General features: G+C 53.0%; 1 protein-coding gene across 1 annotated transcript; it reads right to left on the bottom strand.

Annotated features, from left to right (window-relative positions):
- Positions 1 to 2,914: 2,914 nt before the first annotated feature.
- Positions 2,915 to 9,494, bottom strand: CPXM1 (carboxypeptidase X, M14 family member 1). The gene is given in 14 exon segments (NM_001266929.1): positions 2,915 to 3,257; positions 3,363 to 3,465; positions 4,099 to 4,238; positions 4,421 to 4,718; positions 4,804 to 4,983; positions 5,069 to 5,265; positions 5,349 to 5,472; positions 5,815 to 5,903; positions 6,001 to 6,151; positions 6,773 to 6,863; positions 6,957 to 7,096; positions 7,233 to 7,342; positions 7,531 to 7,692; positions 9,243 to 9,494. Coding segments are annotated over 14 exon segments (2,199 nt in total). The 5' UTR covers positions 9,415 to 9,494; the 3' UTR covers positions 2,915 to 3,015.
- Between the last annotated feature and the right edge of the window lie 8,561 nt (positions 9,495 to 18,055).

Raw genomic sequence — 18,055 nt, 5'->3', positions numbered from 1 at the left:
ACCCTGTATCCACTAAAAATACAAAAATTAGCTGGGCGTGGCAGCACACACCTGTAATCCCAGCTACTCTGGAGGCTGAGACAGGAGAATTGCCTGAACCCGGGAGGTGGAGGTTGCAGTGAGCTGAGATTATGCCACTGCGCTCCAGCCTAGGTGACAGAGCTAGACTCTCTCGGCAAAAGAAAAAAGAAGAGAAAGAAGAGAAAGAAAGAGAGAGAGAGAGAGAGGGAAAAAAGAAAGAAAAGAAAGGAGAGGAGAGGAAAGGAAAGGAAGAAAGAAAGAGAGAGAGAGAAGGAAGGAAGGAAGGAAGGAAGGAAGGAAGGAAGGAAGGAAAGAGAGAGAAAGAAAGAAAGAGAAAGAAAGAAAGAAAGAAAGAAAGAAAGAAAGAAAGAAAGAAAGAAAGAAAGAAAGAAAGAGAAAGAAAGAAAGAAAGAAAGAAAGAAAGAAAGAAAGAAAGAAAGAAAGAAAGAAAGAAAGAAAGAAAGAAAGAAAGAAAGAGAGACTGGCCCATTTAACATCTTCATTTTAACCTTTCTTTGGCTTGACTTCCTATAATGTAGAGGCTGGAAAGCTAAAACCTAAATATCCCAGCTTCTTTTCTATCTGGCATTCCTCGTGTAACCTAGGTCCTGTCAAACAGATGCACTGGCCCTAGACTTGACGCTAAGAATGGGCAAAAGGAGGTGGCAACCACATTCAGGGAGATCAGATTTTCTGGCAGTCACGGTAATGGAGCTGTATGGTTTCTTTGGTACAAATATGAAATGTTCTGGCATTTAGTCCGCAGTATCTTAGCTGCCAAATATAAAGCAATGTTGAAAATGATTATTTCTCTAGGAATATTCCCATGACATACATGGTTGGGGACTCCCTATTGCCTTTGTTGACATTGACTATAACATTTCTGGTTATGGAGCATCCAAGTCTGGTTTCCGGCCTTCCTGGAGAGTGTGTGACCTTCCTAAGACCCTTTAATCAATCCCTTTCTGCTTATTTAGAATGCTATTTAGAGTGGATTCTATCATCTACACTTAATAAGTCATATCCAGTGAAACCAAAATAGAATCCAAGCAACTGTAGAACAAACTCAAGAGTACAGTAACAAGAAATCCTAGACAAAAAAGCAGGCAAAGTTAAACTATGATGTTAGATGTGAGGATAGTGGTTACCCTTGACAGACGGGGGTATTGACTGGAAGGGTACACATGGGGAGAATTTTGGAGTACTGGTAGTATTGGAGATTTTTAAACCTGGGTTATGGGTGCCTGAGTGTGCTCTGTCTGTGTACATTTATATGGCTGTGAACGTATATGCACTTTTCATTATATATGATAAACTTCAATGAATTAAAAATCTGTTTTTGAAAAATGACACTCTATAAGTGGAGGTAAGGAAAAAAGGTGCAGGGAAATTTGGCACTAGATCCTTCATGGTGATTAATGGATACTCACTATGTGTGCGAGAGACAGAGACACAGACATCTCGAGAAACAGTGCGAGAGCCAAGTAGTAGGCAGAACTTACATGGCAAAAGGCTGCGTGATGTCTTTATGCCGGATTTTGCCTATTAGTATTTGCCCCATTCCTGTCCCTGGAAGCTCTACTCTGAATGACAAGGGAGTTGGGAGGCTACATTTTGTAGGCTTCCTTGCCAGCTGAGTTACTATTAGACTTTGTCAGTGGACTTCATAGGTCAGGGACTAGAAAGTGGGAGGAAATGAGAAATGATCCTGTTTCTGGCTCTAGCCATGGCAGGTGATTGCTTGTGGTTGCAAGTAGTCACAAGTGATTACAAGCTCCAGCACCATCAGCAAATACAGGTTATAAACACCAGACCAAGGGTGCTATCCTGATTTCTGGGTAAAATTCCCTTCCTTTTTTTCATCCAGCTCTTTTTTGTTTATTTTATTGCCACCCAGGTTGGAGTACAATGGTGCCATCATGGCTCACTGCTGCCTCTGCAGCCTCCACCTCCTGGGCTCCAGTGATCCTCCCACCTCAGCCTCCCTCAGCCATGCGCCACTACACCTGGCTATGTTTCTTGTTTTTTATTTTTGTAGAGGTGGGGTCTTGCTATGTTATCCAGGCTGGTCTCAAACTCCTGGGCTCAAGCAATCCTCCCACCTCAGCCTCCCAAAGTGCTGGGATTATAGGCGTGAGCCACCACACCCGGCCTCATTCAGCTCTTCCAACACCTTCCTATCCAATTTCCAGCATTAAATTTCCCTCCACATTAAATGCCTAGAATGGGTCGTTTACCTGGCAAGACACAGACTGATACACAACTTCCCCTTCAGTCTGATAGAAACTCATCAAAGCCTATCAGCTATGAATAGTCTGAGAATGGCTGAAGCAAATTCAAATGTTCTCAGCTGACCCACCTTTGGCCGACCCTCTTCCTTGGAGCCATCCCTATCCATACTCCACACCCTGCCCAACTCCCGCCTGAACTTCTAGAGCCACTACCTCTACTGCATCCTTCACTGCCGAGTCCTGTTGATCTGCAGTGCTGTATTTCACGTGTGCAGCTCCCCTGCACTCCCACGGCACCGGGCCTCCACCCTAGCATGCCTCATAATATACTGAACTGTTCTTTCCCTTGACTAGGAGCCCCAGGAGTTTGAGTGCAGGCACTGCTGATCCTGATTCCTTGCACACCTGGCAATGAGCAGGCGCTTACAGAATGCCTGGCAGCACCGTAATGGTACCTGTAGCAGAAGCTGATCAGCAGAAATGAGTTGCTCTGCCAGGTCCTTGGTTCAAGAAGAGCCCAGGTGGGATCCTCTTTTCACACAATGTGTCCAGAAGCCAATGGATGAGAGTGTGCAAGTGTGCAGAATAGGAACTGAGGCCCATCCCAGGGGGAGGACCTGGGGCATAGAGACAACACGAAGATGAGCTAAGGTGCCCGGTAGCTTTAATGAGCACCTTTTCCTCACTTTGTCCCTCCCTCTCTACTCTTCCCCTTCCCGTCTTGACAGGTCCAGCCTGCCCTAGGGCTCTTAAACCGCAGGTATCAATCCTTCTGTCCCCTTAGCCGCTCCAGGCGCCTGCGAAGGTCTGGGGGCACCTTGGCCCCAGCTGCCAGCAGCTCGCGCAGTCTCTGTTTGGGAGTCTTGGTGAGCACGAAATTGCAGGGGAAGGGGCCCTCTTCAAAGGTGACCCGACAGTTCCGTGTCACTGAATGGTAGCCCTCGGCACTGGCAGTCACCATGTAGTCCCCTGGGGTCAGCAGACGCCAATAATCCCCGCCCCACGCTGAGGAGAGTGAAGGACATGATCAGGACCCAATCAATGATCCTTTGCTTCTTCCTGGGCCTCCAGCCCTCCAGCCCCTTCCCTTGCCCTCCCAGTCAAACACACCCGTTGTCACATCATGGTTAATCCCATCCACGGCAATGACAGCATCAGCAATCCCAAGCTCCGTGTCCTTGTCCCGCACCACTCCTGCAATGCCCATGCGCACCTGTGTGGGAAAAGGTTATCAGAGCCCTTCCCCTTCTGCAGGAGAACGTGACATTTAGTTAACTTGCTGGCTCTGTTGCCCTGCAAACCTGATCAAAGTGGTAGGCCTACTATGTGCCTAGGTGACAATACTTCTGGGAAAAAAAAAAGAAATCTTGATTGATAAATCACATCTGGACTAAGAAAACGATAAATACCTGGTAAGAAGGCTTATCTATCCTTAGGCTTTCCCAGGTTATTAGGCTTGTCTTTGGTAGAAGCTTTGGAAGCTCTGCTTATGGAGCCATTACAAGGGTTATGAGCTCCATGGAACATGAAGCTTCTATGCCAGGACAGCTCCTGCACCTGCCTCACATGAGTCTCTCCTGAGGACAGCTCTGGGGCAGCGCCATGGACCACCACCTAGACTGCAATGGAGGCTCCTCCCACCGGCTCTAACACGGTGCCACGCTGCCAGCCAACTGCACTTCCTGTCCCGTGTGCTTCCAAGACAATCTGATACCAAGCATGGCCCATGGCATCTTGTGAGTCTGAATGCTCAGCTGGACCTTAGAACAACCCCTGGTAGGAGCTGTAGGCTAAATGGACAGCAGGGGTGATTCAGGCAGGCTGGGGACTGGGACGCAGAGCCGACCTGCTCCAGGTAGGTGAGGAGGGCGTCTTTGTTGTTCTCCCACTCCTGGGGCAGTTCATTCTCATGAGGGAACTTGTCACAGGACAGCTCCACAGTGACCTCAAAGCAGTTGGTGTGTAGGTAGCTGAAGTCATTCATGCCTAAGGGTACCACAGACACTGGTGCCTAAGCAGGCAGGATGCAGTCCCATCTTCCCGCTACCCTCCCTTCTCTGAGGGACACTTCAGGGTGGGAACTGATGCCAGCACTGTACGCAACCGCAGGCTGTCTTATCCGGGCAGGGGCTACGGGGCCAGGGCTAACTCCACCCTCAGGCACATACTCCCGGGGACTGTGTGCCAGTCAGCCCCGTTGATGATGTTGCCGTGCACGGAGAAGTCCTGGCTGTGGCAGGGTCGGCGGCTGGTGTCCTGCATGGCCAGATTACTGCCAGCATAGACAGTGCTGAGCCAGCGAAACACAGCATCATCTGGTGTGGGTGTGAGTTCGCGGGCAGCCCACGGGGTGCGAGTCATGTCGAATGGGTAGGACACCACGAGCTCCCCGCCGTGGAGGTTGGCACTTAGCACAAAGGGGATCCGCTTCATCCACTTGATTACTGCCCGTGTTTCAGGAGCCACCTGGATGGGGCAGGTCAGGAGGGGCAGGAGACAGAGACAAGGTCCACCCCCCACAGCCCTCCACTGCTGCCTTAAGAATACTCACGGTGGCATTGGGCAGGGTGTAGTAAGTAGGCAATGGGAGGTGATGGTTGGGGACGATGTGGGGCACCTTCCCATCGTCCTGTGCTTCCCACAGTGGTGTGTTGAGGTCAGCAAAATTATGGTTAAGGTCAATGCTCTGGTTGTTCCAGCGGCCCTCGGCCCAGCCCACCAGCTCTGAGCCCTGCCAGGGAAGGGGCTTGCTCAAGCCGAGCAGGTCCAGGCACCAGGGCAGAAGGACAGAGTGACCCTCGTGCTGGGTGGCCTACCCGGTGGTAGGCAATCTCATAGCCATCAGGGTTCATGGAGGGCAGCAGGTGAATGCGCATCTCAGTGAGCAGCCGGGTCACCCGTGGGTTCCCTCGCAGGAACTCATGGCACAGGAACTGCATCAGGAAAAGAAGCAACTCCCGCCCCAGGGCCTCATTCCCATGCATGCCGGCCACGTAGCGTACCTCAGGCTCCCCTGGGGACACATGGGGGCTTGCAGCGGGCTCATGCCTGGGGCCCTGCCCTGTGCCTACCTCTCCCCACTCCCCTTGCCAGTACCCAGCTCATGCTCCCCAGGCTGGTCCGACATTTCCATCACATACAGCTTCAGGCCCTGGTAGCTCTTCCCGATGCTGTAGATGCGGGTGATGTTGGGGCATTGCTCGTGGACCTGCTTCATCAGCTGGCGGGCACAGTGTAGCATGGCATGAGGCATGGGAGGGGTACGCCCAGAGCAGATCACGTGTGCCATGGAAAGACTTAAAAAGTCAGCGAGGGCACAGAGGGGGCATCCCATCATGGCACAGGAGGGGAGCGGCAGCAGAGCCGGGAGGAAGGGGCAGGACAGGGGAGGCACCATAATAAGGGAAAGTGGGACAGAGCTTAGGGGTCCACAGGAGAGAAGGTTGAGACATCAGGAGGTGGCGGGGGCAAACAAGCACAGTCACAGCAGGTTATGCCCCGGTGGGAAGGGGACATGAGATGGGTGGGTCCTCCTTCCCAGGTCATAGGGGTTATATCTGACCTTCCTCATGGCCTTGTAATTGTGATGCCGAAAGTCTAGAGGGTCAGAGGATCCCGGTGCAGAGGCCTCAAGGAATAGGTCATTGGGGTCTGGTGGAGGTTGAGTTTATGGTAAAGGGTATGTCCACAGTGAAGGATGCACCCTGCATCCAGGCCCTGCCCAACCAGCCCTGGCCTGACTGCCCACCTGAGACTGGGCAGGCCAGGATCTCTGCCCGGAGGCAAGGTGTGCCTCCCTGGAGCCAGGTCTGGGGCAGCAGGCGAATGAAGCGGGCCACCTGGGGCTCCGGCAGGAGGTTCAGCACTGGAGTTTCTGGGTCTGAATTGGCAGGAAATACCTGGGGGCAGCCAAGTTCTCTGTTGTGGCTGCTCAAACCCCAGAAGCCTGACCCAGGACCCAGGGAACGAGCTCAGGCCTCCAAGCTCACTGTCTCCCCACCTTAGTGGGCTCAGCTAGAGACTTGTACTGTGCATCACAGACCCCGGCCCACAGCCCCTGCCAATGGGCAGCCCTAGGCAGCTCTGCTCTCTGGGTTGGACACAGTTCATTAGACCAGTTTGGCCACGTGACTCAGGGGAAACCAATCCTAGAGCTGGCCAGGACTCCACATTGTAGCCTGGGGTAAAAAGAGGTCCATGAGACACGGAAGTCAGAACCACGAGGAGGCAAGAAGTGATGTGGACGAGTGGCCCTGCGCCAGAAGGGGCATGCCAGGAGGAAGCTGTACCATGAAGTAGCACCCACCCTGTGGTGGCATTATCTGGGGAGGATGTGGGCATGTCCTAAAGCAGCTGGCTCCCAATGGTGCCTGCTGTGTGCCATCCTCCTGACAACAAGCCCCACCCTCCTGGAAGCCCAAGCAGGCATCTATTCCTTGTCCTCAGAGGAGCCTCAGCCTAGCCTGGACTGGGTGCCCAACTCCCAGGATGGAGGATCCAGTCACAGTGGGGCCACTCACCGCGTCCATCCCACTGCTGTGGTTCCTACTTCCCCACCAGGTCCGACTGTCATTGCTAAACTGGACCTTGTATGATGTGACCCAGTCATACCTGACAGGAGAGGTGGAGAGAGATCATCAGTGCCCCCAGGACTCCCACCCCAGTCCTTCTGTGACCTCCTGACCTAGGGTTAGTCTGCCTCACCTCCAGACAGAGTTCCTGCCCTGTGTGATAACACCCGAGAAGCGGGTGGGGTGCCCAGCGTCCACCTGAAACCACGGATCAGTGTCCTGCTCCTCAGCACACCAGGCTCCATCATATAGATCGCCATCCTCCAGGCCTGACTACAGACACAGGACATGGTGGTCAGGCTCAGGTGGACAGAGTGGGGCAGGCCAGGACAGACAGGAGGCAGCAGAGACGCTCCCAGGGGCTGCCTTCCCTACCCTGAGACCATGACACTGAGCCAGGATTACTGACCTGAATGTTGAGCCGTCCTCGGTGTGGTCCAAGACCAAAGGACTGGCTGCTGGATGCCTCAAGCCGGCTATCTGAAACTCGCAGGGACTCTAGACCCAAAGGAGGACAGCCTGGGGCGGGGATAGAGCAGTGAGACAGGACCAGAGGGAGGGTAGCCAGGGAAGATGGGAAGCTGAGCCTAAGCTTGCTCCTGTGCTAGGCAAGCAAGGGGCATGCTGGTGCCCATGAGACCAAGAGCTGTGTTGGTAAAGTGCCCTAGGGGCTGCAAGTCTGGGCTGGGCCCCTGGAGAGGAAGTACCTGTTTCTTGTTTCTCAGCGGGGTTGAGGGTCCCTGCTGGAGTGGGGGTCACAAGGGGCCTGGCAGTCACCAGGGGGGTGGGGCGAGTTAGCTTCTTCCGCTTCTTCATAATGACCTTTTTCTTCTTGATGATTCGAATCCGGACATGCTGTTCTGAGGTCCCTTGGGGTCCGAGAGGCACAGCATGGGGAAAGGAAGAATGGTGAAACCCCGGATGGAAAGATCCGCCAGCCCAAGAAGACATGAGAGCCCACAGCAGGCCACACGGCCAGGATCTAACAGCCTTCACATGACATCAAAGGCCTGCAATCTGACCCCAACCTGCCTCTCCAGTCACTTCCTTGGCTCCTCCTTCTCCTCCCTGATGTGACTACATGCTTGGCCAGCCTCCCTCTGAACCTCTAATCCAATGGAGAGCTGCACCCAGCCTCTAGAAACTGTTTGGTTGCTCCAAAGAGCTGAGTCTGCCAGTTTACCTCCAGGTCTCTGCACTAGCTATCCCCTCCCCTGTAATGCTACCCCTCGCCTCTGATTTTTTTCACCTAATTCCCATTCTTCGTTTGCATCTCAGCCCAGATGCCTTTCCAAGGAGGCTTTCTTAGCTCCAGACTCAGCATCGTGCCCCAAAACCCCTGTGCCGCTTCCATTGTTGTGTCTGCCCTCTGGGTTCAGACGGCCTGTCCTGGAATCCATGTCTGCCTGGGTGCTGAGGTTTTCAGGGCTGGGCCTGCCCACCTGCCCACCAGCCTGCCCGCCTGCCCTTCAGCACAAGGCTCTGCACAGGGCAGGCGTTGGGGGTACCCATCGAAGCTCCACAGCTGCCTCCAGAACAGGCTGCTCATTTCTACATCTGGTGCCCCTGTGCCTTTGCCCGCCGCTTCCTTCTCCGTCTGTCTGTCGGTCTGTCTGTCGGTCTGTCTGTCGGTCTGTCTGTCGGTCTGTCTGTCGGTCTGTCTGTCTGTCTCTCTCTCTCTCTCTCTCTCTCTCTCTCTCTCCAGACTCTCCTGACATCACCCTTCAAGGCCCACTTCCACTTGTCTCCTCTAGAAGCCCCTGAGTGCCATCCGCTTGCGCTCCTCCACTCCTATTCCACATCTGGAAAGCTGGGAAGTCAGGCTGCCTTCCTCTCCGGCTCTGCCCCATCCTCCCGGCAGCCTCAGCGAGGGGCTCTCCCTTCTTTCCTTTTGTTCTTTCTCTCCAGCCCTCGCCTTCAAACTTTCTCCTACACAGTCTTGCTCTACACCTTGAGAGCTTTTATCCCTCTGTCTCCCCTCCTGCCGGTTCTGGCCTGTTTCGTCTTTGGTGAAAAGGGAAGTTTTGGGGCTTGGAAGAGGCAGCATCCCACTGGCGCCTGTCCTGGGGCTGCTGACTAGGTCTGGCAGGGAACCGGGGCTGCCGAGTCAGCAGCCATTGCTCCCAGCAGGGAGTTGAGGGAGTGTGAGTGTGAGTGTGTGTGTGCACTGTTAGTGTGAGTGTGTATGTGTGTGTTCGCAAGCGCGTGCGTGTATGCGTGTGTGAATGTGCATGTTAATGTGCATGTGAGTGTGAGTGCGCGTGTGGGTGCGAGTATGCGTGTGGGATGAGTGTGAGTGTACGTGTGTGGGGGTGTGAGTGTGCGTGTGCCCGCGTATGTTAGGGAAGGGTCGCCCGACGGGGCAGGGGAGCCGGGCAGTCGGCTTGCGGGGGAGCGGACCCGCGGTCGTGGAACTCACCGTTAGCCGTCTCCGCGGGCAGCTGTGCCAGGCTGCTGTTCCGGGCCGGGATCGAGCCTGGGACCTTGGTGGTCGCGGGCTGTGCGAGGTCCAGCACCGAGTTCCTGGGCGCCCCCAGAGCCGGGCCGACGGCCGGCGCGAAGGCGGCCAGGGCGAGCAGGAGCCCCCACATGGCGGGGATTCAGTGGAAGGGGCGCGCGGGCCGCGGCGGGTGGTGGGTCGGTCTCTTCCTGCCGAATGCGCCGAGCCCCCCGCCCCTTCCTGCCCCCCGCCCCTCCGCAGCCTCCTGCCCGCCCACAGCCCGCTGCCCGCCTCGGACCTCCGAGAGGAGGAGAGGGCCGGGAGGAGCGAGCGGGGCTGACCTCCAAGGGGCCGCCCCAGGTCTCGGGACCGCCGACTCTGCCCTTCCTCTCGGCCGTCTGGGGCTAACCAGCCTCACTGGCGCGCTGCGCCTTTACAGTCTACAAAGCCACACTGAAGAAACCAAAGATCACCTGGTGGCCATCAAGCCGACTAATAGGAGGCAAAGCCCCTTATCTGAGGAATTCAGCATGACACTTCTCTATTGTCTAAAGCCACATCTGGTGCCAAGCTTCCTTCCCAAGAATTTATAAGTAACTGGAATGTCTGTACATTTCCGTAATGCGTGCACGTTAAGACCCATTGTGCAACCTTTGCTGACATCAAGGCACCAAAATATAGACAAATGTAACCATTTACCATGACCTAAGTGACTAATGTGGTCCAAATTACCCTGCAGTTCCCCGCAGGGAGCTCAGTCCTCTCTTGCTGAAGCGCCCACTGCGCTCTGCTGCAGCGTCCTTTCCATTTAATAAAACTTTCCTTTTCAGACCTATGCTGTTGTTGATAAGTTATTTTACCACCCGGGAGCCAACCACTCCCCGGTTCCGGAGCTCTGACACCTCGCCTGGCATCTTGGTGGCCCATACGGGGACTTCACTGGGATTTCCCTCTTCCTTTTTCTCTGTTTCCTTCCACGGTCTGATTCTTTACTCTTTGGGGAACTGACGGTCCCCGCGGACGCAGCTCTTCGGTGGGATCCTGAAGCCCTAGAGAAGGGATACCTGGCTGTCCTTGCCCTTAGGGATGAGGGACTGGCTAGGGCTCTTTTCTGTTTTCGGTCTGCCAGTGAACCAGCTTGAGTTCTCAGCTTGGCAATTGACAGTTTCTGGCCAAGGGCCATCCCCCAGTGTTACCCCAAGGCCAAGACGAAAGAGCTATTGCCTGTCAAAGTGGCAAGGCACTTTCATTTTAACACTCCATAAGCCTTGTCCTGGAAGCGGTTGATCTCAATTCTACACAGGGATGCCTCAGGGATCTTGTAGTTCCTTGTCTAAACCCAACATGGGTTCAATTAATTCAGTTCCATCCAACTCGTCCTTGGATTGCCTCCTTAAAAATAGTCCCAAGGCCGGGCGCGGTGGCTCAAGCCTGTAATCCCAGCACTTTGGGAGGCCGAGACGGGCGGATCACGAGGTCAGGAGATCGAGACCATCCTGGCTAACACAGTGAAACCCCGTCTCTACTAAAAATACAAAAAATTAGCCGGGCGTGGTGGCGGCGCCTGTAGTCCCAGCTACACGGGAGGCTGAGGCAGGAGAATGGCGGGAACCCGGGAGGCGGAGCTTGCAGTGAGCTGAGATCCGGCCACTGCACTCCAGCCTGGGCGACAGAGCAAGACTCCGCCTCAAAAAAAAAAAAAAAAAAAAATAGTCCCATTGGTCTCATTTTGACCCACAAACTCTTAAAAATAAGCATATAAGTCTGAGCACAATGGCTTATGCCTGTAACCCCAGCACTTTGGGAGGCCAAGGCAGGCAGATCACCTGAGGTCTGGAGTTCAAGACCAGCCTGACCAACATGGCAAAACCCGGACTCTACTAAAAATACAAAAATTGGCTGGGCACAGTGACTCACACCTGTAATCCTAGCAAATTGGGAGGCCGAGGCGGGTGGGTCACCTGAGGTCAGGAGTTCGAGATCAGCCTGGCCAACATGGCGAAACCCTGTCTCTACTAAAAATACAGAAAAAAAAAAAAAAAAAAAAATTAGCCGCCGCGGTGGCGGGCACTTATAATCTCGGTTACTCCGGAGGCTGAGGCAGGAGAATCGCTTGAACCTGGGGACGGAGGTTGCAGTGGGCCAACTGGAATGCCACTTCACTCCAGTCTGGGCGAAAGAGTGAAACAATGTCTAAAGAAAAAAAAATACAAAAGTTAGCTGGGCGTGGTGATGAGTGCCTGTAATTCCAGCTACTCCGGAGGCCGAAGCAGGAGAATCACTTGAACACAGGAGGTGGAGGTTGCAGTGAGCCAAGATGGCGCCACTGCACTCCAGCCTGGGCAACAAAGCAAGACTCCGTCTCAAAAAATAAAAATAAAAAATAAATAAGATTTTAAAAAGCAAATACTTTGTTTGTAATATTGCTTGGGTTCAATACAAGCTCCCTAATCAATCAATTTGGCCAATTAATGAAACTTTGGATTGCAATGTTATTTTACAACTTAACTGATTTTTTGCCGGAACCTTGGAAAGGATTCAGAAGTCCCATATGTTGAGGTCTTTTTTGCTTTACCCCCAAACCCAAACCCAAAATTACATAAAAATTGTCATGTATGCTTCCAAGGAACTTCCTCCCTCCCCGATTCTGATGTCTTAGATGATCCTTCCTTTTGCCTATTATACCCTCCTCAACCTGCTCACTCTTCACCTACACCCTCTCCATCTGCTCCATTCTCTAGTCAATCTCCCACCCACATACCCATATACTTTCTCCCCTTCACATACTCTCAGGGGAGTCACACATGCTACCAGCACAGAGTCCTCAGAGAAATCCCCAAAATATTTTGCCTCTTGCTGAGATGGCTAATGAAGATTTGGGAACAAGTTGAGTTCATGTCCCTTTTCTGATCATGTCTGATCTTTTGCAAATTCAATCCAAGTTGGTTCATTTAGTCAGGATCCCTCTAAGTTCATTCAAGAATTTCAGACTTTAACTGTCACCTTTGATTTAACCTGGCAAGATGTATTTGTGGTCTTAACTACCTGCTGTTCACACACTCAAAAAAAAAAAATCACACATGTAGTCTTTAGCGTGGGCAGATGAAACTCATGCTCCCAATCCTAATAACAGAACTGGGCAGAAGCTATCCCCAGCACAGAACCTATTGGCAATACCAGGCCGCCAATGCTAGCCCAAACAGAGGTAGGGGTAGACAGGATCATATGGTAACTTCTCCGTTGGAAGGAATGAAAAAAATATGTAATAAAACCTGTTAAGTTTTCTAATTATAAGAAACAATAGCTGGGCGTGGTGGCACACACCTGTAATCCCAGCACTTTGGGAGGCTGAGGCGGGTGGGTCACCTGAGGTCGGAAGTTTGAGACCAGCCTAGCCAACATGGAGAAACCCCACCTCTACTAAAAATACAAAATTAACCAGGCATGGTGGTGCATGCCTGTAATCCCAGTTACTCCGGAGGCTGAGGCAGGAGAATCATTGGAACCTGGGAGGCGGAAGTTGCGGTGAGTTGAGATTGCACCATTGCACTCCAGCCTGGGCAACAAGAGCGAAATTCCGTCTCAAATAAAATAAAATAAAAAGAAATAATAATTTTGTATGTATGGAACTATCCAAAAGCCCTGCCCTTTTCCAAGCTAGACTGGTGGAGGCCATGCATAAATACACAAATTGAAACCCCGGGGCCAGATGTGGTGGCTCATGCCTGTAATCCTAGTACTTTGGGAGACCAAGGTAAGGCAGGCTGATGACCTGAGGTCAGGAGTTGGAGACCAGCCTGGCCAACATGGTGAGACCCTGTCTCTACTAAAAACACAAAAATTTGTGGGCACAGAGGTGCATGCCTGTAATTCCTGCCTTTTAACGCTTATATCTTCCAGCTTATAATGATTCCACCTACAGATGACTATGCAATCCCAATACCAGCCTGCAACAGCAACTTCCATTTTCATGGGTCCTCTTTCTGGAATCTGGCCTTCCCTCCACGAACAAGTTTTTCATGACCCTCCATTCCCTTCATGACAGAAAGCAGGAAAGGAAAAAATGCAACTAATCCTTTCAATGCCCCTTTTCAGCAGGAAGTAGCCAGAGAGACTGGGCACCCCTCTTCACTGTGCCATTTTCCCTTTCTTGGGATCCTAACAGACAAGTAGACATGGGCATGGAGAAATACAAAGGGTCAAAGATTTGCCCAAAATATTTATCAGTGGGAAAATGAGAAGAGCAAGGATCACCTGGTGGTCATCAAGCAGACCATCAGGAGGCAAAGCCCCTTATCTGAGGAACTCAGAATATCATTTACTATGACTTACATAACTAATGTGGTCAAAATTACCCTTCAGTTCCCTGCAAGTGAACTCAGGCCTCTCTTGTTGAAGCGCCCTGCTGTGCTCTGCTGCGGAGTTCTTTCCATCTAATAAAACTTTTCAAACCTATACTGCTATTGGTAAATTCTTTTACCACCCGGGAGCCAACCACTCCTAGCTGCGCTGCCGGGGCTCTGACACCCCGCCTGGCACATACCATTTCACTTAGCCCCTTGAGGCCCTCAGCCCGCAGCAGGCATCTACTTTGTACCATGTGCTATGCCAAGACTTTTGCACGTGGCCTCTCAATCAAACTTCATTTTACAAACTGGTAAACTGAGGCTTAGAGCGGCTAATTGACTTGGGCGAGGTAGCAAAGCTGAGAACTTTGGGAAGGAAACTACAACCCGAGAGGAAAAGCTATCCAGAGCCAGAGGCCCCCTGGCAGGGCAGGTGGGACAGAAGAGGGAAAAGAGTGAAGAGAAAATGAGGCGGCGGGCGGGGCTGGGGGCCGACCCGGCGCCTGGGGAGAGGGCTGGTCCCGGAATCCTCCTGAAAGACAACTCAAGGGGCCCAAAAAGAGGCGGCGTGACGGCGCTTCCCACCACCATCACCAACCCCGGCCCCGCCCCTCCTCTCCTTTCCCTTCCCTCCCCTACTCCTTCCCTCACTCACCCAGCTGCCACGTCCCGTCCCGGGGTTACATAACCCGGAGAGAGAAGCCGGAGCGATAGCCCGCGGGCTGGGGCTAGGGTGGAGAAGCCAAGGCTTGACGCGCGCCCTGACCTCCCCTCCAGCTCCTCGCCCCCAACTCTTATTCTCCTCGGGGAGCCGGCAGCCCTGAGGCTGCCCAGATCCCGAGATGCCCTTTCCGTCCTCCCTCCAGGACCCCCTTTGGATCCTCCATTTCTGGTCATCTCCCCAGAAGGAAGGAAATGCGTCCAGTGGTGTGCCTTTGGCCAGCGCTTGGCCTTTGCAAAGGGCCCTCCAGGGAGATGCTCCCATCCCCACGAGAAGTGAGAAGCGATGCCCAGAAGTGGCCGGCAATCATCTGGCGTAAGCGGGGCCCTGCGCAAATGGTTTTTGCGGGGCCACTATCTGTATAAATGATAAGAATCACCCAAAATCAGCTTGTCGGCACCATTCTGGCGGCCCACGCTCACACGAACCCCAGAAAGAAATAGCGCACTGCAGTCTGGGACTGGGGCCCACCACCAGCAGGGACTACCTCATAGGCACCGGTCCTGGAGCTTCTCAAGGCGTCTGGGCTGCCCCACTCACACAGCGTAAAGAGCTAGAGGACTCCCGAAAGGGAGTGACCCCACATGGCCCACGAACAACTGGGTCCCGCCTCGGGGAGCCCTGCCCCGACGGCGCTGCCGGATCCCGGGCACTGGATGGGAGGACAGAGAGATATTCAAGGGAAGCGCTGCACAGCTGGGACTCCCTGGGGCAGATGGGCGGCGCGGATGCTTCCCGAAGGTGGGAGGCCACAGTCAGAACAGGTCCCGAGGGCTGCTAAGCCTTCCGCCAAAGACCAATCTGGCCACCTCTAGGTCTCTGGTCCCCACACCCATCCATGTTTCTCAGGAAAGAAGGGCGGGGGCACAAGAAACGGGACATCTCAGCCTCCTGAAGCCCCCACCCCCTCCAAGCCCTTCCCCACACAGTAGGCAAATTGTGTCAAGTTCCTCCAGGCTTAAGTCCCCAGTGGGTTCACCTGCAAGGTCTTCATGACCAAGTTCTTCCTGCCCACGTCTTTCCCGTTCCATCTGCCTCCCTATCCCCTGGCTCCCATCCCTCCAGTCACTCTGGCATTCTAGCTGCTCCTCCCACGCACCAGCCCAACTAGCCGCCTGGCCTTTTCGCTTGTGCATGGAGTTTGCCTTCTCAGTCAGATTTCCTTTCAACATCACCTGCTCCCAAAGGCTTTCCCTGACTACCCTGACTAAAACAAACTCTCACTTTACACACTCTATCCTCCCACCCGTTTAAATTATTATCTTAAAGGCACTCAACACTGAGATGATCTTGCTATACTTACCTGTTGGCTGTTCAGGTTTCCCCCGCCCCAGCAGGAGGTAAGTAGCCCGCCAGAAGAACTTTCTACCCAAATGTCCACAGCTGCACCTCAGAGCCTAGAACAGCCACCTGGTCCCTAGTCAGCTCTCATAAAGTGTGTGTATAACATATTCAAGGTTAGAGGGGACAAAGTAGGGCTGAAAGGACCTCCCTAACAGTGCCAGGTTTTGCAGGAGAGGACATGGCAGGCCATGAACTGAAAGACCAGTTCCCAAAGTGACTAGGGTGGAGTGGCTGGCACCCTCTCACCAATCTTTTAGGGGCCAGGTCTGCAGGATGCAGACCTTTTTTCCTTTTCTTTTTTTTTTTTTTTGAGACGGAGTCTCTCTCTGTTGCCCAGGCTGGAGTGCAGTGGCGGGATCTCAGCTCACTGCAAGCTACACCTCCTGGGTTCATGCCATTCTCTTGCCTCAGCCTCCAGAGTAACTGAGACTGCAGGCACCCGCCACCACACCCGGCTAATTTTTTGTATTTTTAGTAGAGACAGAGTTTCACCGTGTTAGCCAGGATGGTCACGATTTCCTGACCTCGTGATCCACCCGCCTCGGCCTCCCAAAGTGCTGGGATTACAGATGTGAGCCACCATGTGTGGCTAGGATGTTCCACCCCTTATGTCTCCTGCACCCACCCCCCATTCCCCTTCCCACCACTCTGCACTCCGTGCCCCTCTGCCCTATTGCAACCCTTAGGACTCCTTGGTTCCCTGCTGTGTCTCCTGAGCCCCGCAGCACCTTCTCACACTCTTCTCCACTCCCAGCCCTGCTGCCACCCCTGGCCCTTGCCACTGGCTACCTGGGACTGCAAAGGTACAAGCATCAGGATCTGGAGGTGATAGCTCCTGGGGCAGAGGGGCAGGTTTGCACCCAGGTACCTGTATAGCCAGATCTCGTCTACCAGGAGCCAGGTAGATCTTTCGTGGTCTCGCTAGGTGTAACTGAAAAGGACTGGATAGTGGCACCTGCCTAAAAGAGATTTTAATGTAAGGGGTGGGCTAGGAATCTCCTGCCAGCTCCCTGGTGTGGTTAGGTGGTTGGAGTGGGAGAGGATAGGTTGACTCTGGTAACACACAGGCTTCGTTTCACGTCCCACTTCTGACATGTATTTTGTTTGGCTGTCCTTGGGCAGTAGTTTCACCTCCCTAAGACTTAGTTTCCTCATCTGTAAAATGGGAACCGTATCCTTCTCCCAGGGTTGCTGTGATGATAAAGTGAGATAATGTGGGGCCTTAGGGGGCTCCTAGATTAATCAGATGAATTAAAGGTGGGGAAAACAGCATAACACAGCCCTGTTACTCCTACATACTTAGATGGAATAAAACAGTATCAAGGAAAAGAAAGGAAACTGTGTGTCCAGCAGTACAACTAATGAAGTAGTAGAATCTACTGCCTGCCTGTGCCTCTAATCTCCTGTGCCTGGATGCTAAAGCAGAACTCACTCCCTGTGATGTAGGTGAGCATTGGTGGAGTCTCACATGGGACCAGGATGCACAGGGTAGCATCTCCCCAGGCACCCATTCTCCCCTAATAACTGTCCTCCCCAGCTTTCTCTCCTACGTACATCAAGGTCTTTGAGAGCCTTGCTTCACAAAGTGTGGTTAAAGACCAGAAGACCAGCAGCAGTGGCATCCCCTGGGAACTTGTTAGAAATGCAGAACAGGCTGGGTGCAGTGGCTCATGCCTGTAATCCCAGCACTTTGGGAGGCTGAGGCTGGGCAGATCACCTGAGGTCAGGAGTTCAAGACCAGCCTGGCCAACACAGTGAAACCCTGTCTCTACTACAAATACAAAACTTAGCTGGGCGTGGTGGTGCATGCCTGTAATCCCAGCTACTTGGGAGGCTGAGGCAGGAGAATCGCTTGAACCCAAGAAGTGGAGGTTGCAGTGAGCTGGGATGGCTCCACTGCACTCCAGCCTAGGTGAAAGAGCTAGACTCTGTCTCAAAACAAAACAAAACAAAAACACCTCTGTCCCAGACCTATTGAATCAGAATCTGCATTTTGTTTGTTTGTTTGTTTTGAGACAGAGTCTCGCTCTGTCTCCCAGGCTGGAGTGCAGTGGCCCGATCTCGGCTCACTGCAATTGCTGCCTCCCGGGTTCAAGCAATTCTCCTGCCTCAGTCTCCTGAGTAGCTAGGACTGCAGGCGTCCGCCCCACACCCGGCTAATTTTTGTATTTTTAGTAGAGACGGGGTTTCACCATATTGGCCAGGCTGGTCTCGAACTCCTGACCTTGTGATCCTCCCGCCTTGGCCTCAGAATCTGCATTTTAACAAGACTCCCAGAGGATTCAACCCCAGGAGATACATATGCGTGTTAAAGGCTGAGAAGCACTACGTGGTGGTTTAGAGCACCTCCACATGAAATGCAGGAGATTCACAACATTCTG

This window comes from Macaca mulatta, chromosome 10 (assembly GCF_049350105.2).
Source record: "Macaca mulatta isolate MMU2019108-1 chromosome 10, T2T-MMU8v2.0, whole genome shotgun sequence".
In the NCBI taxonomy this organism is placed as follows: Eukaryota; Metazoa; Chordata; class Mammalia; order Primates; family Cercopithecidae; genus Macaca; species Macaca mulatta.
This window is presented reverse-complemented; position numbering and strand designations above follow the sequence as displayed.